General features: G+C 36.2%; 1 protein-coding gene and 2 non-coding genes across 5 annotated transcripts in view; 2 read left to right on the forward strand and 1 right to left on the reverse strand.

Moving 5' to 3' along the window:
- Window positions 1-26,451, reverse strand: part of SPATS2 (spermatogenesis associated serine rich 2) — a 102,381-nt gene that overhangs the window by 30,956 nt on the left and 44,974 nt on the right. For 2 of the 3 annotated variants that reach the window (XM_045554998.1, XM_045554999.1), the window contains exons 2-3: window positions 23,105-23,366; window positions 1,220-1,299 (exon numbers count right to left, since the gene is read on the reverse strand). In XM_045554998.1, the coding sequence (XP_045410954.1) occupies window positions 1,220-1,299; window positions 23,105-23,129 (105 nt within the window). In that variant the 5' untranslated portion in view covers window positions 23,130-23,366. Of the gene's footprint in view, window positions 1-1,219; window positions 1,300-8,222; window positions 8,242-23,104; window positions 23,367-26,451 lie in introns of those variants that run through there. The other variant, XM_045555000.1, reaches the window with a different exon arrangement.
- On the forward strand, window positions 16,236-16,341 carry LOC123640839. Its single transcript, XR_006736084.1, has one exon. It is a non-coding gene; the product is annotated as a U6 spliceosomal RNA (small nuclear RNA).
- LOC123640879 lies at window positions 24,714-24,821 on the forward strand. The gene has a single exon (XR_006736117.1). It is a non-coding gene; the product is annotated as a U6 spliceosomal RNA (small nuclear RNA).

Consider the following 26,451-nt stretch of genomic DNA (forward strand, 5'->3'; position numbering starts at 1 on the left):
ATTCTTATGCTGTTAAATCCTCAGTGGCTAAAACAATGTTTAGAACATTGTAAAGAATAAAAAAAATTGAGTCTTCTGTGAACAGTGAGAGAATGTGTCTGTTATATATAACTACTAGTACAATTCCTGGATAGTAGGGCATCTGCAGCTTCATTAGATAATGCCAAATTGCTCTCTAAACGAGATATTCCAATAATGACGCTATTGCACTCTAGCCAGCCGATAGAGCGAGACCTGGTCTCAAAAACAAAACAAAACAAAACAAAACAAAACAAAAAAACCCCTTAGCATTGATGCCTAAAAAATGGACTTTAGGCAAAACTTACAGATTCCATGATAAAGGTAAGATTCTGATAATTCAAAACGTGAGTGTTTATACTACTGAAGCACTGTGTATCTATGACAATATACTTTTTTTAGAAAGGCAGAAAGCAGGCCGGGCGCCTGTAATCCTAGCACTCTGGGAGGCTGAGGCGGGTGGATTGCTCGAGGTCAGGAGTTCGAGACCAGGCTCAGCAAGAGCGAGACCCCGTCTTTACTAAAAATAGAAAGAAATTATCTGGCCAACTAAAAAATATATATAGAAAAAAAATTAGCTGGGCATGGTGGCGCATGCCTCTAGTCCCAGCTAATGGGGAGGCTGAGGCAGGAGGATTGCTTGAGCCCAGGAGTTTGAGGTTGCTGTGAGCTAGGCTGACAGCCATGGCACTCACTCTAGCCGGGGCAACACAGCGAGACTCTGTCTCAAAAAAAAAAAAAAAAAGGCAGAAAGCATATAAAGCTTTTATGTTTTTCTCAGTATAGTTCATTAAGGGTCATATTACTAAAAATATCTGGTTTTCTTCCAAAGGAATGCTCGGTAGAAGATCTATTTCCCTTTCTGCTCTAAAGTCTCCTGGACTCAATGCTCTTCAAGTGAATAAGAGGATCTTATTCAGATTGTTCCTCAAAGAATGTTGCCAAATGAGATGCAAACTCAGCCATATAAATATTAATTAATACTAAATATCTTCAAAAGAATTTAGAATGAATATATACGGAGATATGTGAAGAAAATCATGTTTGCGCTTAACTTTATAGTGGTCACTCTGATATATAGTAGCATTGTTTTGTTCTTAAAATTTCACTTTCATAATGAGTTTGTGATAGCCACTGACTATATTAGTAATTAAATTTTCATATGACATTCAAGTTTACTATCCATAGTGACTAGCCTTACCTTCTCTTTCATGTTCTCAAAAGCTCCTCCCTGAGCCAGTACAGTATTGGACTGCAAATCAAAAATGAATCCTGATGAATCTGAAAGAATGAGAAGGGAAAAATATATTCAACGTGATCTAAAACTAGTATGTAATACATCCCCAAAACAGAAGGGCCAAGATTGGCTGTTTTTCTCCCATAAAACAGTTAACAACTTAGTTGCTATTTGGCAAATTTTATTAAATGGATAACTTTATCTATCTTTTGAGTTTAAATTATAAAATAAAATTTGATTTCATTAGAAACTGCCATGTTTCCATGAGGGAAACACTAAATATATCAACTATATTAGACTGTCCTGTAATCCTTGACATCCTTGTTAATTATCCTACCTTAATTTGAAAGCCCCTCTAGAAATGTTGCAAGTGAATGGCTCCCTATGGTAAAATTTAACACTAAAGAATCTGAAAATGTTAGTAGGATGGAAGCTTCTGTAACATTCATAATAACACATGAAAGTAATTTCCTCTTCTAGATTGCACCACACACATTATGTTCTCATACTATAAACTCCATGAATACATTAATGTTTGTACCCCCAATATAATGCTTGATGAAACAATGTCCCAAATTTACCTTAGGCAAATGAAACTCCGTACCCAAGAAGCAATGTACCTGAGTTTACATTATGAGAAAACTTAGTTCAATGGGATTGATTACAAAAAAAGTTTCTGGCTTCTCTGTACTTATAAAGAAAATGCTGTGTACACACTTAATCAGTTTCTTTACCTGTGACTATGTGATCAATAAATTACCTCAGTTTTAATACTTAACAACTTAGTTTTAATCCAATGAGATATAATCCCAGGAACCAGTTAGAGTGTTTTTCAAATTCTGATGTGCATACCTGTCATCTGGGTAATCTTATGCTAAAATGTAGGTTGTGATTCAATAGTCTGGCCTGTGGCCTGAGATTTTTACTCCCAGGTAATAACATTACTGATCCCTCCACTGTACTTAGAAGTAGTTTGGGAGTTAAAATTTCAACAAGGCAAATAAAAGGGGAAATTTTGAGAAAAGGAATTCAAAAAAACACAGTAATATTCTAATATACTTTACAAATTCTTTTGCTATTATTACAGATGTTTTAATTAAAGTTTCTTTTACAGCTTAATGTTGAACTTTGAATTAATTTAGATTTTTTTTTTTTTTTTGAGACAGAGTCTCACTTTGTTGCCCGGGCTCGAGTGAGTGCCATGGCGTCAGCCTAGCTCACAGCAACCTCAAACTCCTGGGCTCAAGCGATCCTACTGCCTCAGCCTCCCCAGTAGCTGGGACTACAGGCATGCGCCACCATGCCTGGCTAATTTTTTTCTATATACATTTTTAGTTGTCCAGATAATTTTTATTTCTATTTTTAGTAGAGATAGGGTCTCACTCAGGCTGGTCTCGAACTCCTGACCTCGAGCGATCCACCTGCCTCGGCCTCCCAGAGGGCTAGGATTACAGGCGTGAGCCACCGCATCCGGCCTGAATTAATTTAGATTTAACCTCTGTTAATACTGGCAGTTTCTAGATTTACTCAAATGAAAAATCAGGTTGCGCTTACACAAACTCAGCATTTAAGCCTGAGTCCTTCAAATAACTATATAATATGGTTAATTTCCAACTATCTTCATTAATTGAAAAGAGACACAATATATAAGATGATGATCCTTATAGTCGCAGTACTATCTAGAACTTTCTCAGAATTACTCATAGATCAGCCAAACGATATATCTTGAATGCTTTAACATATCCTCCTCCACAGAGGTGTCAATGAGAGTGAGATGATACAAAAGGACATTTATTTACTCATTAGAGAATCAAATCACTAATCTCTTTTAGGGAAAAGAGGGAACACAAGAGTAAAACAGCATTTTAAGATCTATATTTAAATGAACTATTTCATTACTAGCCTCTTATACATCATTTAACACGTTTTTTTCCCCTTAACAACACACCAGATGACACACACTGCAAGGAAAACAAAGGGCAGTTCTGCAAACACTCAGTTATTGCCCAAAACAAATTAGCATAAGTATTATTGGGGTTTATCTGGCATATCAATTAGGATAATGATTAAAAATACATAAAGCAGCTATTTTAGTCAGCATCCCAACAGGAAACAAACAGCATACTCAGATTAGGAAATCTGAGTAGAGTTTAATAAAGGGATTATTTTATTGCTTGCAGGGAGTGTGGAAACCACCAGATACATATGGTGCAGTACCTCTTGGCTAATAAACCTCTTGGCTAATAACAACAATGTGCGTTGTTACTCCGAGGTGTTAAGGAGGGAGCAATTACTGGAACCCACAGATAGAAAGGGCTCTTTCATCTTTGTTTCACTGGAGAAGGCCATCGGATAGCTGCTGTGACCTTTGGTCAAAGAATACAGTCAGCCCACAGATACCCCTCCGAGAAAGACTGGAGGAATATATACCCCTACCATACTCTCCTCCCTGCCTCAGAATCTCCTGCCAATGCTGCCCAGTGGCCAAACTCAACCCAGCCAGAGGGCACAGGAGTCACTAAGATAGTTCATACAGGTCACCATCCCCAAGCACAAATGACAATTTTGTACTTATATTCTACATCATGAGGTCACCAAAAAGAGAAAACAATAATCTAACATCTTAATTTGTCTACTCACTAGCTAATACTGTCTAACAACTTAAACCAATACTAGATTCAATGCACTGGAACTTAAGTGTCTCTCAGCATTATAGAGAAAGTAATTTTTAATTCCCATCAATATTTAGTGACTAAACAACTCTGTAATTTTTTCATGAAAATAAAGTCTAAGATTTACCTAATTTCACTGGTAGGAAATAAAGCAGAATTTCATCTTTTTTTTTTCATATTTTTTTTCTTTTCTTTTTTTTTTTGAGACAGAGTCTAACTCTGTTGCCAGGGCTAGAGTGCTGTGGCATCAGCCTAGCTCACAGCAACCTCAAACTCCTGGCTCAAGCAATCCTCCTGCCTCAGCCTCCCGAGTAGCTGGGACTACAGGCATGCGCCACCATGCCCAGCTAATTTTTTCTATATATATTTTTTAGTTGTCCATATAATTTCTTTCTATTTTTTTAGTAGAGACAGGGTCTCACTCTTGCTCAGGCTTGTCTCGAACTCCTGAGCTCAAATGATCCATCCACCTCGGCCTCCCAGAGCACTAGGATTACAGGCGTGAGCTACTGCACCCGGCCAGAATTTCATCTTTTTATTTAGCTATGATAGAAGAGCATGTATTCTATCAGAATTTTTTTTTTTTTTGAGACAGAGTCTCCCTCTGTTGCCCGGGCTAGAGTGCTGTGGCGTTAAGCTCACAGCAACCTCAAATTCCTGGGCTTAAGCAATCTTAGCAGAGACGGGTCTCGCTCTTGCTCAGGCTGGTCTCGAACTCCTGACCTTGAGCGATCCTCCCTCCTTGGCCTCCCAGAATGCTAGGATTACAGGCGTGAACCACCGCACTCAGCCAGAAATAAATTTTTAAAGAAAAAAATTACTGTCAAATATTATTCTCAGGCTAGACCAGGCATGGCGGCCCACACCTGTAATCCCAGCACTGTGGGAGGACCACTTGAGGCCAGGAGTTCAAGACTAGCCTGGGCAACAAAATGCAACCCTGTCTCTACCAAAAGATGAAATTAGCAGTCATGTGTCTATTGATCATAGTTACTCTGGAGGCAGGAGGATCACTCAGTCCAGGACTTAGAGGCTGCTATGATCTATGATGGCACCACTGAGCTCCAGTCTGGGTGACAGAGCAAGACCCTGTCTCTTAAAAAAAAAAAAAAAAAAGTATTCTCAGGCAATATTCATAAAGAAAATGAGGAGCACTTGAGCTTGAGCTTTCTAATTATTTATTTCACTCTATCATGAACCATCTCAGAAGCTTTTTGAAACAATTTCAAATAGCACACATTCAGGTACATTTTAGAAAAAGTATGAAAGTATATTATTCACAGTACAACTGACAAATATTTGTAGTATATACGTATAGGTTTGTTTTTGCTGGCTTCAAAAATCATGAAAAGGTTGTTTTAGGTACTGAATATAACATAGAAAGAGCTGAACCTAAATATTCCATGTATTAAATCAACCATGAACAAGTATCTTAAGTTTTGAAGTATAGTCTAACAACTGTTAATTTATGATTTAACCTGAAGATCATATTTTATTGTTTTATTAATTTATTTTAAAGTCCTAATTATATTTATACCCAGAATGCCTATTTACTTAAAAAAAAGAAAACAAAGTGTTGGTAAGGGTATATAGAAATTGGAATTCTGGTGCCTTGCTGGTAGAAATATAAAATGGTATAGCCACTATAGAAAGCCATATGGTAGTTCCTTAAAAGATTTTTTTTTTTTTTTTTTTTGAGACAAGGTCTCACTGTGTCACCTAGTCTGGAGTGCAGTGGTGTGATCATAGCTCACTGCAACCTTGAACTCCTGGGCTCAAGGATCCTCCTGCCTTAGCCTCTGAGTAGCTAGGACTACAGGTGTGAGCTGCTATGTCCAGCTAATTTTTTAAAAAATTTTTTATTGAGACACAGTCTCACCATGTTGCCCAGGCTACTCTTGAACTCCTGGCCTTAAGCAGTCCTCCCACCTTGACCTCCCAAAGTGCTAGAATTACAGGCATGAGTCACTATGCCCAGCTGTTACAAGATTAAACAAAGAACTATCATATGATCCAGCAATCCAACTTCTTGGTATATACACAAAAGAAATGAAAGCAGGGTCTCTAAGAGATATTTTTTACACCCGTTTATGGTGCTAGGCATTCAGGATTTAAAGGTGAACATGACATATATGGTTCCTGCCCTCTCAGAGTCTTACAGTCTAGGACAAGAGACCAGTAAAAAAAAAAAATAACCATCTCAATATGATAGCAACTATGCATTAGTTTATCAAATTGCACAGTACTAAATACATATGCTAGACCTCCACAATAACATTATCTATTATGGAGTGAAGATTATTAAAAGCTCTACCACCTTGGGCCCTATCTAAAGAGGTTTAGCAGAGCTAATATTATGAACACACAGTAAGCCTCTTAATGAATTCAATATGATTATCCATGAGCAGACTATCTCCATCAGGAAAGGCCTGTGCACAAATTTCAGGCTGCTCACAGTAGAGACAAGTGTAAAGGGGACTTAACCTAGGCATGGAGTAAGTGTAAGGGTTCTCATGGGGGCTACTGAATTTGTATCCTTGAATCTAACCACCAAAACCTTGTGGTTTTAGGTTGCTTGTATCTTTCTTTTCATTAACATATAGTATGGCAAACTATTCCCTTCGACAAGTTAGGAGGAAGATGGAATTATAATCCTTCCCAGAATATCCTCTCTTAATTTTATATTGATGAGAAAATCAGCCCATGGTACTATTCCTTGCCCAAAGTCACTCAGTAAGTTCTACTGTAGAATCAAGAAGAGAGTCCAAGTTTTATGCTATCCATTACTGTTGTAACTCATCAAATACTCTAGAGTTCTCAAGTTGCCATAATTTTAACAGTACCTTGATATATCACCTTTCTTTTAAGGATTTCTGCTTCTTGCTATAACTCACTGATATTCCTTACACATACATAAAGGAAGTTGGGTAACAACACTATTCACATTTCACCATAGCCAAAGAAAGGCCAGTAGAGGTAATGAGATCCATTTAAAATACAAGTGAAGTCCACAAATAAATCCTAGAAGTCCAGATAACCTAACAAGTGCACTTGTCATATTTTCTCTCACTGTATCAACTTCCTCTTAAAAATTAAAAAGTAAACTCAGGAGCAGAGCCTATGTAAATGTGCCAATTCTTGCAGAAGTGGTATCATATGAACCTGAATTAAACAACCTGAACTTCTCCTTTACACTGAACACAGCCAATACCTGACCATAAAAGAAAGTGACCAATTTCTTGGAATTGCTTTTGCTCACAGCAACTTTAAGAATAATCCACATGTAAGTCACCAATAAAATTACAAGTGGAGTTCAGTTTTTTTATGTGCCCTAATGGCAAATGTGGGAACCAGGGTTATACTGTAAAAGTATGAGTGCAAGGAAAAGAAAGTTATTGTCACCTTAGTAGCTAAGGACTACAGTGTATTCAGAACTTCAAAATTAAAGATGCCACCAACTTTAATTTTCTGGGTGGTAATTCTCTCTTCTACCAATTTACCACCTAAACTTGGAGAAAACATGACTGTTTTGATAAGAAAATAAAATGTTTATGAAAGAGAATGAAAATAATAGGGAATCAGGGTTGGAAGGGAAGCTTATCAGAGATGGGAAATTTAGAAAAATAACTATGTCAAAATGCCGTTTTATAAGACTTTGGGGCCAGGTGCAGTGGCTCAAGCCTGTAATCCTAGCATTTTGGGAGGCTGAGGCAAGAGGATTGCTTGAGGCCAGGAGCTCAAGACCTGCCTGGACAACATAGTGAGACCCCACCTCTACAAAAAAAATTTTTTTTTATTAGCTGGGCAAGGTGGCACATGCCTGTAGTCCTAGCTACTCAGTGGCTGAAGCAGGCAGATTACTTTAGCCCAGGATTTGAGGTTGCAGAGAGATATGATGATGCCACTGCACTCTAGCCCGATGACAGAGTGAGATTCTGTCTCAAAAAATAAATACATACATATATACATACATACATAAAAATAGAATTACTACATGATCCAGCAATTCCACTTCTGGGCATATACCCAAAAGAATTGAAAGCATGGATTACACCCATGTTCATATAGCAGCATTAGTCACAATAGCCAAAAGGTGGAAGTAACCCAAGTGTCTACCAAGAGATGAACAGATAAACAAACTGTGGTATACACATACAATGGAATAGTATTTATTCAGCCTTAAAAAGGAAAGAAATTCTGACACATACTACAATATGGATTAATCTTAATGACATTATCCCCCTAAGTGAAATAAGCCAGTCACAAAAGGACAAATACTATATAATTCTACTTACATGTATATTACCTAAAGTAATCAACCTCACAGAGACAGAAAGTAGAATGGTGGTTGCCAGGGGCTGGGGGGAAGAGAGAATGTTGAATTATTGTTTAATGGGTAAAGAGTTTCAGTTTTACAAGATGAAAAGAGTTCTAGACATGAATGGTAGTAATGGCTGCAAAACAATGTGAATGACTTAATACCACTGAACTGTATAGTTAAAACAAGTTAAAATATAAATTTTATGTTTTATATATATTTTATTATAATTTTAAAAATTAAAATAAAAGAAGTCTTGTTATTATTGTCAATAGATAGTAAAAAATTACTCTGAGAGGGAAAAAAAATCACATCTCAAGAATTCATGGATTTTTAAAAACACGGTACTATTATAACTAGATGATCATTTCTCATTCTGAGAAATCTTAGACTTAATTCACAAATATATACTAAGCAAAAGCATACACAGTATTTACTAAGTACTGCAGGAGAAACTCTTAATCTATTTAGGGAAATAAAGGGATAAAACAATTACATATAAAAAAATAATCTTATAACATTAAGTGTTAAGTTAGTGGGAAAGCCATTTGGTATATAACTTAATATACAACTTTGCTAAACTTATTTTTCCATCTCATCTCTCAATATGTATGTATACATGTATGTACATACATACAGAGAGAGAGAGAGAGAGAGAGAGAGAGAGAGGGAGAGAGAGGGAGAGGGAGAGAAGCTAAGATTGTTATGTGCTTTGCAAACCCAATATCCTCTTCTTCCTGGATATGCAACTATACCACATTCCCCAGTTTTCTTTGTAATTAACTGTGACCATATGACTGAAGTCTGGCCCATGAAATGTGAGCATAGGCAGTATGTACTATTTCCAGACAAGACCCATAAAAACTGCCTCCTGGTAATAATTCTCCACAATCTATTTCTCCATATGGTAGCTGGATGTGAACATCTAGAATGACCTTGGAAGCTACTATTGAAAATGGCAGGGCCTCCAACCAGCCAGAAATGACTGCAGGGAGTTGAACTCCCTTTTCCTGTCAACTGGATTTTATGTGAAGGAGAAATAAACTTCATTATGCTAAGTAACTGCGTCAGGATTTACCTATACAATATTAACTTTTTATACGCACACATACAAACACACACAGAATTCTCTTAGTTGACTAACATCATATTGAGGGGTAGGTAGGTAGGATATTTTTTCTGTGGTGAGTCACTTTGCCTCTCTGGTCCTATATTTCCCTATCTGTAAAACAATGTAATCAAAACAGATAATCCTTTGCTTCAGCCCAGGAATTTGAGGTTGCAGTGAGCTATAATGATGCCACTATACTCTAGCCTGATCAACAGAACAAGATTCTGTCTTAAAATAAACAAACAGAAAAACACCCCCAGATATTCCTTAAAAACTGTGGAATTTTAAAGTTAGAAGAGATCTTTTATAGGCAAAGCCTAACGAGGTTAAATGACTTGCTTAAGGTTGCGTTACTGGTCAGCATGTAAGTAAACAGTAAAAAATAGTGAGAGCAGAGTCTGTAAAGTGATAGTTACAGTCCTTATTTTCAACAGCAGCTGGCTGTACTACCTCCAAGAGGCATTTTAGAAATATATGCGGCATTTTTGGTTGTCATAATAATTAGCAATGGGATATACTAGCATTTAATGGAAAGCAGATAAAGATGCTATATATTCCATAAAGAATTGTCCTTAATCCTGTACAATCTTTGAATGTCCACCTAGACAATTAGTTAAGAGCCTGTTTATAAATATCTAATCCTAGAACCTATCTCCATACTACACGTAAAAACAAAGTATGTTTTATACTATTTTACTAACTTATACTAATATACACTGGATTTTTCCAAAACTATAATACTACGTAAATAAAGGAAAACTTGTACTTTTTTCATTCAGAAGGTAGCTTATGTTATTTGACTCACTAGTATAAGATATTTATATCAATCTATTTTTATGGCTATCTCATTCATAGTAACTTACATATAGTTACAAGCATCCATCTACTTCATTATATCTTCTAGATTAGTCATACATAGTTTTAAAATTATAGCTAATATAGGCATATGTATTATTTTATTAAAAATCAATGTTTACTACTCATTTTTATAAAGACATTATATTGAATGTTAAGTTGTCTATGTAAGTAAATTATATTATCTGTGACTTTTATTTCAGGATAATAAAGGAAACGCTATAAAATATTCATTTTAAAAAGAAAACATGGGTCTAACAGTTGAGAACCACTGGGTTACATGAATTATAAATGGTCTAAAGTTAAAAAAGGCTGAACAGACTACCATAACAACAACAGCTAGCATTAATTATTCTACTAGGCATTATGCAAGGAGCTCTACATGAAATATCTCAATTAATCCTCACAACATCCCTACACAGAAGTCTTCTGCCATCTTACTGTTTTGCAAAAAAGGAAGAGGAGGCCTAGAGCAGTAAAGTGATTTTCTAGCTAGCAAGTGCCAGAGCTGGAATTTAAAATTTTTTTAAGCAACAGGGTCTCACTCTGTCACACAGGCCAGAGTGCAATGATGCAGTCATAGCTCACTGCAGCCTCTACCTCCTGGGCTCAAGCCATCCTCCCACCTCATCCTCCCCTGTAGCTGGGATTACAGGCGAATGCATTACCATGCCCGGTTAGAGTTTGTATGGTTCTAACAGAAAAGGTCTTACACCACTACTCATATTCATATTGCCTTTCCTATTTATCCTCAAAGTTTTTTAAAAAGAAGATGTCGAACAACTGTTCTTCATTCCCTTGAAGCTACAAAAGAAGATACAAGCTTAAATTATGGCAGGAACAAATATGCTGAACATTAACACGTGATGGATAAGTGACAAAATACTGGAACAAGGCTCACATGCTAACCATGGTGCTTCTCAAGTCTATTCTTCTTGCTCCTCAAGGAGGTCATATATGACTAATAATACTAGGTGGTTGGAACATACTCAAAAAAAGGAGGAGATGATCTCCATGTCATGATTATCGCTAAACAGAATTTAAGAAGTCTGTGCTAATAGATGAGGATTAGAAGGTATCTGAGAAACAAATGCAGTTGATTTATTAGGTGGTGGGCTGCCCCTAAGTTATATTTTTTCTTTTCCTGGTCTCTATTCTTAACGTTTTAATTTGTACCAAAAACACAAATATAATTTACAATTCAGGTTGGGAATTTAACTTTTAGAAAAAATAATAGACTTATAATGCTATATAAATAACATAAATACTTAAGCTGGAAATGAACAAAAGGTTCAAAACATTCCTAGCACCATCAACAAAACCAGTCAATTTATTCACATGGAATAAAATTACCCTTAACAATGAGAAACACCCTGAGTAACTAGAAGTAACTAGAATAAAAATCTTGTCTTTGGGTTATGAAAAAGGTACAGTCCAGCCTTTTCTAATGAAATAATAAGAAAGCAAACATTTTTCAGAAAAGGGGTGTTGAACTACATATTTTTCAACTATAAAAAGAGAACACCTTATTTTATTTTCTACAGATTTTTAAATACCCCTTTATGTAAAATGGTCACAGAACTTCAAAAAGAAAGAAGTAGACTTATTATTACTTTCAAATGCATTTATTAAAAATAATTACACCACATTACCATAGTTCTCAAAAGTTCTATAACTCAGCAAAATTATGTGGCAAGAAAAAAACTCTAAAATATATTGCAGAACAAAATCACTGCAAGTCATTTACTTTTAAAAAGACTTAAAATGAGATCTCAATGGCATCTATGTGATTATGAAGCAAATGAAGGAAAGACATCATCAAAGATATAAGGACTCACCCTGATGATTATTTAAAAAGTGGAAAACCAACATGGAGATTTCTTTTCATTGCCAAAGACTAAAAAAAGAGATGGAGAAGGAGAAGGGGAGGGAAACATCTAGGTAGCTCTTATAAGACAAAAAGGAGAGAAAGAATTAAGCAATAGCATAGTACTATAGGACATTCATGCAAGACCAACTATGAAAATCAAGTTAGCTGTTTCAATGTTTCAGAGATTTAAATACCAAGTGTGAAAATGTTTTGTAGCTGAATAGTTTTATGAGGGGGAAAAGAGGAGAGAGAACTAAACTTAAAATGCCAGATGAAGTCGACAATAAAAGTACCCTACTTGTGAATTTGCTGTTATCATTGTAATTCGATAAACAGAATTAGACATCAAACAGGCAAACACTATTTTACGTGTAGGAATATTAGCAATCCTGACTGTTAAAAAGTCTAGTGTACCATCCCCAGAGAGAGTGATGCAAAAATTATTTCTTTTTTTATTTCCAGGATGATTCTGATATACAGTCAGATTTGAGAAACAAAGATCATCTGAAAAAATCAGGACTTCCAAAATATAAAAAAATTATAATGGCTTAATTTCATCCTTCTTAAGAGGCTATTTAGGAAGAAAATTAGAGCAACATAGAGAGCCCCCATCTCTACAAAAAATTTAAAAATTAGCTGGGTATGGTGGCATGCATCTGTAGTCCCAGCTACTCGGGAGGCTGAGGCAGGAAGTTCGAGGCTGCAGTAAGCTATGATCATGCCACTGCATTCCTGGATGACAGAGCGAGACCCTATTTCAAAAAAATAAAAGAAAGAAAAAATTAGAATGATATCAGATGCATTAGCAATCTGTGAGAATCACAAACAAGCCTACTGCTAACCTTGGATGACCTCCTAGAGTCTGCTTTCTTTTATCCAGTGCTGGATTCAGAGATCAGTCAGGAAAAGATAAAAAGATATACATGTCTATTCTGCTATAAATTCATGCCATAAATAGGTTCTCAAATGTTTGCTTTGGTTCTATTCAAAGATTCTTTTATTTATCTCATGATTTTTGACATCTGGTTCCTCAACAAACAGCACACATAATCCAAGGGTAAGGCCTACAGGAGATTTTTTTGGCAAAAAAATCTTTACCTAGTTAACTAGTAAGCCACAAGAACAAGTAGACTCCTTAGGATCTAAGGACCTGCTCACTGGTGAAGGACTAGTTGTTATTTTAATTTCTATTTTTTTTTTTTTTTTTTACATAGTCCCTGTGCTTTTGTAGTTGTTCAAGCTGTCCTTTTGTTTCAACATTTCTCTGAGAGAGCTGGTTCTCTGGGGCCTCTCTTTTTATCTTACAGACTGGCGACCAGTTTGTTTCCTTGTTGTCACACAAGCTTTTTGCTAATAGCATCTTTTTCTTCCTTAAATGGCCACCATCATCAAAGATGAGCTTTTCTTTTTTCTTTTCTTTCTTTCTTTTTTTTTTTTTTTTTGAGACAGAGTCTTGCCCCAAGTAGAGTACAGTGCAATCTCAAACTCCTGGGCTGAAGTGATCTTCCTGCCTCAGCTTCTGGAGTAGCTGGTACTATAGGCATGCACCACCACACCTGGCTGATTTTTTTATTTTTAGTAGAGATGGGGTCACATTCTTGTTCAGGCTGCTCTCAAACTCCTGAGCTCAAGCAATCCTCCAACCTCAGCCTCCTAGAGTGCTAGGATTACAGGTGTGAGACACTGCGCCTGGCCTGTTATTTTAATTTTTAATCATTTGAGGACCAATGCTTTCATAAAGTACAATAAAACCAACCTTAAGGATGAGGGTGGTGTAAACAGGTTGGCAAGTTCCTCTCCTTAAAACACAAGTATAAAACTGAACAAAACTATCAAAAACAACCATTTCAGGATTCTGGAAATCACCCAAAGGCAGACAACAAATTATGGAGAAACTGCTAAAGCATTAGGTAAGACCGGCTGTACACATGAGGAAGGAAGATTCTTCAGTTTTAGTTCAGACAAATTATTCTCAAACACCCTCAGAAAATGAGAATCTAGAATTAATACAATATATTATCTAAACTATCCACTTTTGAAGAAAGAAAGAAGGAAGGAATGAAGGAAGGGAGGGAGGAAGGGAAAGGAAAAGGAAAGGAAAGGAAAGGAAGAAAGAAAGACTCATACATAGGAAAAAACTCAAAACACCAAAGACTTCAAAACAACTAATATAGATTTGTTCAAAGAATTAAAGGAAACTATTTTAAATAATTAAAGAAAATTATTTCAAAGAATTAAAGGAAAATAGAGAAACTATTTTAAGAAAGGAAATTCTAATTAAAAATATAAAACTCAAATGAAAAATGCATAGATAAACTTAACAGCAGATCTAAAATAACAGAAGAATCAGTGAACCTGAAAAGAGATCAGTAGAAATTAAACAATCAGAAGAGCAAAGGAAAAAAAAGAAACATAGAAGAAAAATGAACACAGCCTCAGTCACCTGTGGGGGAACATCAAGCTACCAAAATATGTGTAACAGGATTTTAAGAAGGAGAAGAAAAAAGTATATAAAAAAAATTTTTCAGAAATAATGGCCAACATTTGATAAAATTCCCAAGAGATCCATCGATGCATCAGAGTCAAACTGCTAAAGACAAAGAGAAAATATTGACAGCAACAAGAGAAAAACAACTCATTACAAACAGGGGAACAACAACATGACATATTCAGTGGATTGGCATATTCTAAGTGCTGAAACAAAAAATTGTCAGTGAGGAATTGCATATCCAGCAAAACTATCCTTCAAAAAGTGAAGGGGAAATAAAGACATCCCAGTAAACAAAGGCTAAAAGAATCCATTGCTGTCAGATTTTCCCTATGAGAAATACTAAAGGAAATTCTTTAGGCCAAAAGGAAATAAACCAGACAGTAACTCAAATTCAGAGGAAGGAATGAAGAGCACTTAAACTGGTAAATATAAAAGACTCTGTGTGTATTTTTTCTCTTTTCTTCTCATTTCTTCAAAAAACATACATTGTTTAAAGCAATAATTACAACAGTATATTGTTGAAGTTATAACACATATAGATGTAATATACGTGAAAATCCTACTATAAAAGAGGGAGGCAGAAATGAGGCTACACTGGAATAAAGTTGCTATATTTTACTAGAATTAAGTCAGTATTAGCCTGAAATAGACTGTGATAAGTTAAAGATACTGCAACCCCTAGAGAAACCACTAATAAATTAACTATTTAAAAATAGCTTTAAAAAAATCTAGGACTGGCCGGGCGAGGTGGCTCACAACTGTAATCGTAGCACTCTGGGAGGCCGAGGCGGGAAGATTGCTTAAGGTCAAAAGTTTGAGACCAGCCTGAGCAAGAGCAAGACCCTCTCTCTACTAAAAATAGAAAAAAATTAGCCAGGCACAGTGGCACATTCCTGTAGTCCTAGCTACTCAGGAGGCTGAGGCAGGAGGATTGCCTAAGCCCAGGAGTTTGAGGTTGCTGTGAGCTAGGCTAATGCCACAGCATTCTAGCCCAGGCAACAGAGCGAGACTCTGTCTCAAAAAAAAAAAAAAAATCAAGGACTTAAAATAGTAAACTAAATATATATTTAGGACACATATATACATACACACACACATACATTTTATAGTACATGAAATATAATATAGATATTTTAACACAAAAGAAGGCAATAAAGGAAGAACACAGGAACCCAAAAAAATGAGATGTAGAAAATAGCAAGTAGCAGGAATAAACCCAATCATAAGATAATTACATTTAATGTCAATGGACTAAATAATCAAAAGTTAGATTTCTCATATTGGATAAAAAAGCAAGATCCAACTATATGGTGCCTACAAAAGACACACCTTAGATTCAAAGACACAAATAAACTGAAAGCAAAAGGATGAAAAAGATATTCCCTGCAAACAGTAACCGTGAGAGAGCTGGAGCAGCTATATAACTAGCAGAAAAATTAAAACTTTAAAAAGCTGGGCTGTAGTCACATGAGCCTATAGTCCCAGCTACTTGGGAGGCTGAGGCTGGAGGATCTCTTCAGCCCAAGAGTTTAAGTTCACCCTGGGCAACACAGCAACATCCTATGTCTTACAAAAAAGAAAATTAAAAAAAAAAAAACCTTTAAAGAAATATTATTAGAGACAAAGAAAAGCATTTCATAATGATTAAAAAATCAATATATCTGTTCTTGCTTCAGCAGTACATATACTAAAATTGGAACAATACAGAGAAAATTAGCATGGCCCCTGACAAGGATGACACATAAATTCGTGAAGTGTTACATATTTTTGAAAAATTATCAGTCCAGGCATGGTGGCTCACACCTATAATCCTAGCACTTTGAATGGCTGAGGTGGGAGGACTGCTTGAGGCCAGGAGTTTAAGACCAGCCTGAGCAACAGAGTGAGACTCTGTCTCTACAAAAAGTAAGAATAGGCCGGGCGCGGTGGCTCACGCCTGTAATCCTAACACTCTGGGAGGCCGAGGCGGGTGGATCGCTGGAGCTCAGGAGTTCGAGACCAGCCTGAGCAAGAGCGAGACCCGTCTCTACTAAAAATAGAAAGAAATTATCTGGCCAACTAAAATATATATATAGAAAAAAATTAGCCGGGCATGGTGGCGCATGCCTGTAGTCCCAAATACTTGGGAGGCTGAGGCAGTAGGATTGCTTAAGCCCAGGAGTTTGAGGTTGCTGTGAGCTAGGCTGACGCCAAGGCACTCACTCTAGCCCAGGCAACAGAGTGAGACTCCGTCTCAAAAAAAAAAAAAAAAAAAAAAAAAGAGTAAGAACAATTAGCGAGGAGTAAGAACATGCAACTATAGTCCCAGTTATCCAGGAGGCTGAGGCAGAAGGATGGCTTGAGCCCAGGAGTTCCAGGCTGCAGTGAGCTATGATCAAGTCACTGTATTGCAGCCTGGGCCAACAGAGCAAGACGTTGACCCCCAAAGAAAACAAAAACAAAATAATATATCAACAAGACATAACAATTATAAATGTATATGTGCTTGATAACAGAGCCACAAAATATGTGAGTTAAAAAATGACAGAATTCAAAGGGAAAATACAGAATTCAACAATTATAGCTAAAGATTTTAATACTTTTCTCTTAGTAAATGACATAACAACTATTCAGAAAATAAGTAAGGATACAGACAATTTGAAAATCCTCACCCAACTTGACCTAACTGATATATATACAACACTCTACCCAACAACAGATCAATACACATTCTTTTTAAGCACACATAGCACATTCTCTAAGGACAGAGCATATGGTAAACAAACATATCACAACAGCAGAAAACTACATACCAACATCACTCACGAATACAGGTGTAAAAATCTATAACAAAATATTAGCAAATAAAATCCAGTGACATAAAAAAAGGATTATATACCACGACAGTGTATGTAGAATTTGTACAAAGAAGCAGGATTTGTATAATATCTGAAAATTAAGTAATGTAATACTCTATATTAATAGAAAACAAAACCACATAATCCTATCAACAGATCAGGTTTCTTAACTTCAGCAGTATTGACATTTTATGCAGAGCAATTCTTTGTTATGAAGGACTACCTTTTGCACCATAAGATGGTTACAGCAGCCTAGATGTCTACCCACTAGATATCAGTGGCACCCTGCTCCTGAGCTCATATGTCATCACCAAAAATGTTTCCAGACATTGCCAAATATCCTTCCAGGGGGCAAAATCATCTCACTTAAGAACAACTGAAATATATGCAAAAAAGCATTGGGCAAAATCCCAACACCCACTGATGTAAAAACTCAGCAACTGGGAATAGAAAAGACTTCCTCAAGGTAATAAAGGGAATCCATGAAAAACCTACAGATAACATCACACTTAATAGTTAAAGACTACATGTTTTTCCCCAGGACAGGAAACAGGGCAAAGATGTCTCTTCTCACACTTTGCAACAACAATGTGTTAGAGCAGTGGTCCCCAACCTTTTTGGCATGAGGGACCAGTTTCATGGAAGATAATTTTTCCATGGATAGGGCAGGAGGGATATGGATGGTTTCGGGATGATTCAAGTACATTACATTTATTATTCAGTCAAACCTCTCCACTAATGATAATTTGTATTTGCAGCTGCTCCCCAGTGCTACTATCACTGCCTTGGCTCCACCTCAGATCATTAAGCATTAGATTCCCATAAGGAGCATGCAACCTAGATCCCTCGCATGGACAGTTTATAGTAGGGTCCACACTCCTGTGAGAATCTAACGCGGCTGCTGATTTGACAGGAGGAGGAGCTTACATGGTGATGCAAGTGATGGGGAGCAGTTGTAAATACAGATGAAACTTCAGTCTCACTGGCCTGCCTGCTCACCTTCTGCTATGTGGCCCGGTTCCTAACAGGCCACAGAAGAATACTGGTCCACAGTCCAGGGATTGGGGACCATAGTACCAAAGGTTCAAGCAATGCAAGAAAAAAAAAAAAACTACAGTCATCAAGAAGGAAAGGAAAAGGGAAACAAAATTTATTCACAGACGACATGATCTTATGTATGGAAAATCTAAGTTATCTACCAAAAAACCTACTAGAATTAGTAAGTGAGCTTAACAACAAAAATCAAATGTACTTATATTCCATTTACAACAGCATCAAAAAGAATAACTTACTTAGGAATAAACTTAAAAAAAGTACAGACCTGTAAACTAAAATCTATAAAACATTGCTAAGAAAAATTAAGATCTAAATAAATATAGAAATATGTAAGTTCATGGACTAGAAGACTCTATATTGTTAAGATAACAATTCTTCATAGATCGACCTATCGATTCAGTGTAATCCCTATTAGATTCCAAGCAGAGCTCCTTGTAGGAATTGAAAATGTGATTATAAACTTTATATGTAAATGTAAAGGAACTAAAATAGACAAAAATTTTTGGGAGAAAAAAGTTGGAAGATTTATATTCCTTATTACACTGTACTTACTATAAAGCTATAGTAACCGAGACAGTATACTAGCATAAAGACAGACATATACATCAGGCTGGGCGTGGTGGCTCATGCCTATAATCACTCTGGGAGGCCGAGGTGGGAGAATCACTTGAGGTCAGGAATTTGAGAGCAGCCTCAGCAAGAGTGACACGTGTCTCTACTAAAAATGGAAAAAAATTAGTTGGGCAACTAAAAATAGAAAAAATTAGCTGGGTGTGGTGGCACACGCCTGCAGCCTGCACTCCCAGTTACTCGGGAGGCTGAGGCAGGGAGATTGCTTAAGCCCAGGAGTTTGAGGTTGCTGTGAGCTGGGCTGATGCCATGACACTCTAGCCTGGGAAACAGTGAGACTCTGTCTCAGAAAAAAACCAAAAGACATACACATCAATGTAATAGAAAATGGAGTCTAGAAAAAAAATCTTCACATTTATTGTCAACTGATTTCCAACAAAGGTGTCAAGGCAATTCAAGGGGGGATAGGACAGTCTCCTCAACAAAAGGGGCTATAACAACTGGACATTCACACACAAAAAAGTAAACTTAGACCGTTATACCTCACACAAAAATTAACTCAAAAAGGATCACAGACTTTTAAATGTATGTGATGAAACTATAAAAATCCTGGGAAAAAATCTTTGCAACTCTGAGTTAGGCAGAGAATTCTTAGACATTATACCAAAAGCACAATCCATAAAAGAACAAAAAAGATAAACTGGGCTTTATCAAAATTGAAAACATTCACCCTTGTGGCTCACTTCTGTAATCCCAGCACCATAGGAGGCAGAGGTGGGAGGATTTCTTGAGCCCAAAAGTCCGAGACAAGCCTAGGCAACATGATGAGACCCTATCTCTATTTTACTAAAAAAAAAAAAAAAAAAAAAAAAAAAATTCACTCTTTAGAAGACACCATTAAAAAAATTAAAAGACTAGTCACAGATTGGGAGAACATATTTGCAAATCAAGTACCTGATAAGGGACTTGTATCCAGAATACATAAAGAACTCTTACAACTCAATATGACTCTAATTTTAAAAAAGAGTGAAGATTTGAATAGGCATTTCACCAAAAAAGATACACAAAAGGCCAATAACCACATGAAAAGATAGTCAACATCATTAGTTACTAGGGAAGTGCAAATCAAAACCATAGTGAGGGCTGGGCGAGGTGGCTCACGCCTGTAATCCTAGCACTCTGGGAGGCCGAGGAAGGAGGATTGTTGAGGTCAGGAGTTCAAGACCAGCCTCAGTGAGAGTGAGACCCCTGTCTCTCCTAAAAAATAGAAAAAAATTAGCTAAGTGACTAAAAATAGAAAAAATTAGCTGGGCATGATGGCGTGCACCTGTAGTTCTAGCTACTTGAGAGGCTGAGGCAAGAGGATCACTTGAGCCCAGAAATTTGAGGTTACTGTGAACTAGGCTAATGCCACGGCACTCTAGCCTGGGCAACAGAGCAAGACTCTGTCTCAAAAAAAAAAAAAATCCATAATGAGATACCATTACACAGCTATTAAAATATTAATATTTATAATAAAAAAATTGATCATACCAAATGTTGGGAAAGATGTAGAGAATCTGAAACCCTTATACATTGCTGGTGGGATTGTAAAATGGTACAGCCGCTTTAGAAAACAGTTTGGCAGTTTCTAAAAGTTAAACAATTCCACTCCTAGGTATTTCCACAAGAGAAATGCAAACATATGTCCATACAAAGACTTGTAAGCAAATGTACATAATTTATAATTATTCATAATAGCAAAAATAATCCAAATGAATAGCAACTGGTAAATGGATAAGTAAAATGCGATATAACCATAATACTACTCAGTAATAAAATGGAGAAAATTACTAATACATTCAACAACATGGAGGAACCTCAAAAACATTACACTAAGTGAAAGAAGCCAGATATAAAAACTATACTATATTAATTTATGTATATGAAATTTTTAGAAAAGGCAAAACTAAAGAGACAGAAAGATAGGTGTTTACCTGGGACTACGGTAGGGAACAGGAATTAGTCACAAACAGGTAAGAGAATTTTGGGGGGTAAACAACATATTTTAAAACAGGATTGTGGTGATGGTGCATAAGTGCATAAATTTACTAAAAATAATCAAATTATATAACTATAACGGGTGAATTTTATGGTATTTCAATTATGCCTCAATAAAGCTGTTTTAAAAAGGGCTTAGATGTTGTAACACTGTCAAATCGCTATAAAAGAGCTTCTAAACACTCTCCATTTCTATACATTTCGCCAGCTCACAGACAGGCACTAGTCTATGGCCCACACTCTGAGAAGCACTGAGCTACCTGACTTCTGCTAGGTAATGGCTAAAAGGCTTGGAGCAATCAATAGCTGTAATTGAAACTGACTTAATTTAAGCTATTCAAGTTTAACTTCTCTAAATATTTCATTAAATAAGAAATTTACAAGTATTATTGACAAACAGAAAATATGGAAACATGGTCTACTGTGAAATAAAATCATAACTCATTACAAAATGACTGTAAATGAGATGCCTCTGGAGAACAAAAACTACTAAGTGGATGATAAAATCAGTATAATTATAGATTGTTTGAACTAATAAAACCCAAAACAATGAAAATTAAATGTATAAATCAATAAATGAGATAAAATTTTGTAATATTTTACACTTTTTTGGATCAAATATCAGACATGTAAATCATTAGACACATAGATTTGTTTCAGAGAAAGTCCTAACACATAAACTTTGTTTTCTTTCCAACTAAATATAAACATGGGCTAAGTTTAACCAAAATTAGTAAGCACTTAATGCCTATGATGTGGTCTAAAATTTAAGTTCATTTTATAGTAATTAACCAATTACAAAAAGTAATGATACTTTTTTATGGCTCTGGCAAAACAGACATGAAATAAAGACTCCAGTTTTAAAGAAATCAAAGCAATCTGCTGAAGTTAACTTTTTCAGGAAAAATTAAATGCTAAACTTTTGAGATGAAATTATTTTATTTTCAAGTCTAGAGTCCTATTTTTACTACAGTATTTCTCATTTGCAGGAGGAAAACAGATGCTCAATGTTTCAAGCATTACTGGGAAAAAAACAAACAATTATGATGACTAAGAAAAAACAAACTCAGGTTATAAAAAAAAAACTTTGCAGTTTATAAATCTCTTTCCATAAATAATTCAGCTTCTTCAGTAATCTAGCCATTCCTCAGAGCTCAGATTTTCTTCATACAGTAAGTCTATATGAAGAAAATACAATACAATGAAACTACAGCTTTCAAAAGCACAAGCAGCTCTGATACATTATTCTTTTATGAGCTTTTTGAACTGCCAAGTCAAAATTAAGTTTAAAAATGTTTCCATGAAATTTAACATGTGAGACCTGGATCTATGGAGCTTTGTTCTGAATTAAAGAACATCAACTTTAAACTGAAAATTAAACTGAATGAGGGGGAGAAAGTCAGGATACCTACCGTCATTTTTTTAATAAATATATTCCAGTAACATATGATAGTTCTAGTGCTATTGTTAAATTTGTCTCTTTAAATTTTTGCAGCTATTCTAGGAAAGTTGAAAAGGTTTTACAGAGCCTTTGTTGTCCTTCCCCTCATTACAACTACTCTTGATATTTCCTGACTCTCTGCACCTTATATTTTACTTTAGATAAGAAGCTAGAGTAACAGTCCCGGAAGGAAAGCTAAAGAAGGAAACAAAAACCAGAAGCATTTACTCTTGCTCCATTTCCTTTCTCCAGTGAAATGTCAACTCAAAGGATGTGGAATACCCTGCAGTAAGTTATCTCCTACCACATCTCCCTAACACATGTTCACTCTCCAAAAATGCATCTTCAAGATGCATTTGGCTTTCCTGTAAGTATACTACAATTTGATGTTTGTATGAGTAGAAAAGCAATTGTTAGACAAATTAATTCCCAGACTAGTAATACACAAAGCTATAACCTAATATCCATGAATACTTGTAAAACCATACAAAATACATTATTAGGACAGTTTTTAAATATATAGAGGTAAGTGGGGATCATTGCTCTACAACTACACTTTTAACAATTTATGTCCTCATGTAATCTTACCTTTCTGATTTTGTTTCCTAGACATTGCAGTATCTTTGATCTTCAAAAATACAGAAGAAAAGTATCCTTTTGCTTTGTGGTTCTGAGTGTAGGTATCTCTGATTTAAACAGGCAACAGAAGTCTAGTTAGAAGTGATAAATACAAAATCCTGGTTGTTCAAAATTCTGCTCACTAGCTCTTAATCTGCTTTCCTTCTCTGGTATCAACTTCTTGTCAGGAAGTATCATTGCATACATTCATGTCTCTTTTTCCAGGGAGATTCTAGAGGGAAAAACACAAACACATATTCATTATTATAATAATGGCTACCTATACAAAATTTCCAAGAGATATCCACAGGGTTTACTTTGTATTTCTCTAAACAAAACTAGGTTTTTTTTTTTTTTAAGTACTCTAGAAAGAACATAGCTGTTGAAAAGCAGTATTTTTCTCCTTAAGAAAACTTAATCTTAGAATCAGATCATCTTCTTAGTTTAGAAAGCATGCTTTCTCAGTCTTCTTATCTTCTGTATTTATCTCAAATATCTCTTCCTCATCTCTGCTTCACAATTGAAAATAATACCTCTTACCACTCCCTAAGATGTTTCTTGCCACGTGATCTTCCCTTCCAAACCAAGGGTCTTTTCTCTTCCTCTAGAATTTTCTATATCTAACCTCTCCTGAGGCTTTACAGTTCAAATACAGGGAGGAGTGCCAGTGGAGAGAGTGCAAAGGAATTTTAATATGGAAAATTGAAAAAATAAAATGAAATTAGTCAATACTACAGGAAGTTTCTCTAAGTTACAAAGATACAAATGCTATTTTTTCCATATTACTAAACATTTTAAAGATACACACCCAAGATTTCTGGGTAAAGAAAGCATGAGGAGGATTATAGAACTCTTACATCTGACAGGAAAAACATTTCACAAGATGCAATGCAAGAAGGAAAGGAAAGTAGCCTTATGTGAAATACTGTCCAAATTGAAAAGAGGAGAAGGAAAGGTTAAGTTGGTAATCTTGGGAAAGTTTAAAAAATATATTCCATCAAGAGAAAGAACCTCTACAAACCACAGTGGGACCTCAGGAAAAGCAGGACAAATATCTGACGCTCATGATCTTCCAGAACATTGAGCCAAGTTGGGAAAACCAGCCAAAGCCTATGGAAATACATGGAATCTACCCCTGGATAGAGTGAGCTTGATAGGGCACATTTAATGAGATTTTAGAAAAAAGAACGGAACTCAGATCCACCAAAAAGAACTGAATTTTTCAAGGGCAAGGGGTTCATGACCTTTGCCACCTCAGCTTAAAGAAACCAGTGCTGTGGCGTGGGTCTGTAGTCCCAGCTGCTGGTAATGCTGAGGCAGGAGGATCACTTGAGCCCAGCAGTTTCAGACCACCCTGGGCAACAAAGCCAGACCAGACCTCGTCTCAAAAAGGAAAAGATGATGAAAGCAACAGTCAACAACTAACCATAGGCCATGAGTAGGAATGGGGCAGATAGGTCCCAAATAAGTTTGTAAACATATCAAAGGTATTTCATCTATACTCTGTAGCTACAAACAAAAAGTGTAACCAAAGCTGTTCACACACAACATAGAAAAGATAAATAAAATAGACACAGCAGTCCTCATTTCAGCAGCACATTTACCAAAACTGGAATGATACTGAAAAGATTAGCATGGCCCCTGCAACAAGGACAGCATGCAAATTCGTGAAGCGTCCCATATTAAAAGAAAAAAATATGACACAGCAACTATTAAACCTACTATAACAAAAGAGAAAGACAATGAGAAGAATTACCATGCAACAGATGGAGAATCCAATCTATAAAATAATATAACCCCCAAAACCAAAATCAGATTCCCCCTTGAATACTTATTTGAATACTTCAAATAAGAATTTGAATTCAATAAAATAAAAGCTAGAAAACAGATGATAAAAATAGAATGAAAAGAAAGCAGATTGCAAAGTTAAAGAAAAACTGAACAAACACCATTAAGAAGTCAGAAATAGCAAGAAGCAGAATAGACACAGATGAAAATAGAATGAATGGAATGAAGGAAAGCCTTCAGAAGAAAAAGAAACAGATTAAAAGCGACTAGAAGATAATGTTAGAGCACAAAAAATAATCCAATCTAAGGATAACTGGAATCAATATAGGGACTCAAAAATCATAGGACTCAATAAAGGGAACAGAAAGCATTCACAGACAATATACAAGAAAATTCCCTTGAAATAAGAAAGACCTGAATCTGTTCACTCCCTACCACCTCCAATCCATCAGAAAAAATCCCATCTGCTCTACCTTTAAAACACACATCCAGAACTGGACCACTTTTCACCACCTCCACTGCTACCCCTCTTGTTTAGGTCACAACCATCTCACCTACACTGCTGTGATCAGTATTATAATAGCCTCCTAACTGGCATCCTGAGTCTTCTATTCTATCACTCTCCCACTTCTATTTCATTTCAGCTGCTTTTAAAATTATAAAACAGATTATATCCCAACTCTGCTGCTCAAAGCCCTCCAGCAGCTTCCCATTTCATTAAAAATAAAAGCCAAAGTCCTTACAGTGCTCTAACTGGTCTTAACTGTTCTAATGCCCTGCCCCCATCCTCCCTTTACCTCTCCTGACCTCCCGCTATCCTCTCACCTCAAGTACTTCACTGGAGCCACACTGGCCTCCATTATCATCCCTTTTATACTCCAGGTATGTTCTCTCCTTAGGGCCCTGAAGGTGTTACCTCTGCTCATAATGTTCTTCCCCTGGATATCTACATGGAATACTTCCTCATTTCCTTCAGGTCTTTTTTCAAACATTACCTTCTTTGTGGTTATTCACAAGAAACTACTACTGAACTTGGGGTAGGAACAGTGGGAGTCTGTGGCACTATTGCCTGGGGCTGCTCCTATCATACACCCCCAGGTCCCAGTGGAAAGTCATGAAAACCAGCAGTTTCACGGAGGAAGGGACTGACTTGATTTGAAGCAAAGCACAGAAAAACTCCTCACCCATAGGCAGTTTGCATTCTTGGTGGCAAATAAGCAAGACCAAGGCTCAGCAAGCCTGAGGTTACTGTCATAGTTGGTGCAAGAAATAGACCAGCAACTAGACAGAAATTTAAAATCCAGAAACGAGACTAGAGGGGACCTTGATACGTGTTCCACACATTCATGACAGAGATCCTGGAGCAGGTCCAAACTATCTAAACATCTCTGGCTGATCATAAGCCTGTGTACAGAGAGAGGCAGAAAAGACACGGGAGAGCCCAGTGGAAAGTAACTGTTAGAGCAGACTTTTAAAATATCTAAACTTTGAAACTTTACTGGCTCAGGTGTTTTAGTACATTTGACCAA

This window comes from Lemur catta, chromosome 6 (genome assembly GCF_020740605.2).
Source record: "Lemur catta isolate mLemCat1 chromosome 6, mLemCat1.pri, whole genome shotgun sequence".
Taxonomy (NCBI): Eukaryota; Metazoa; Chordata; class Mammalia; order Primates; family Lemuridae; genus Lemur; species Lemur catta.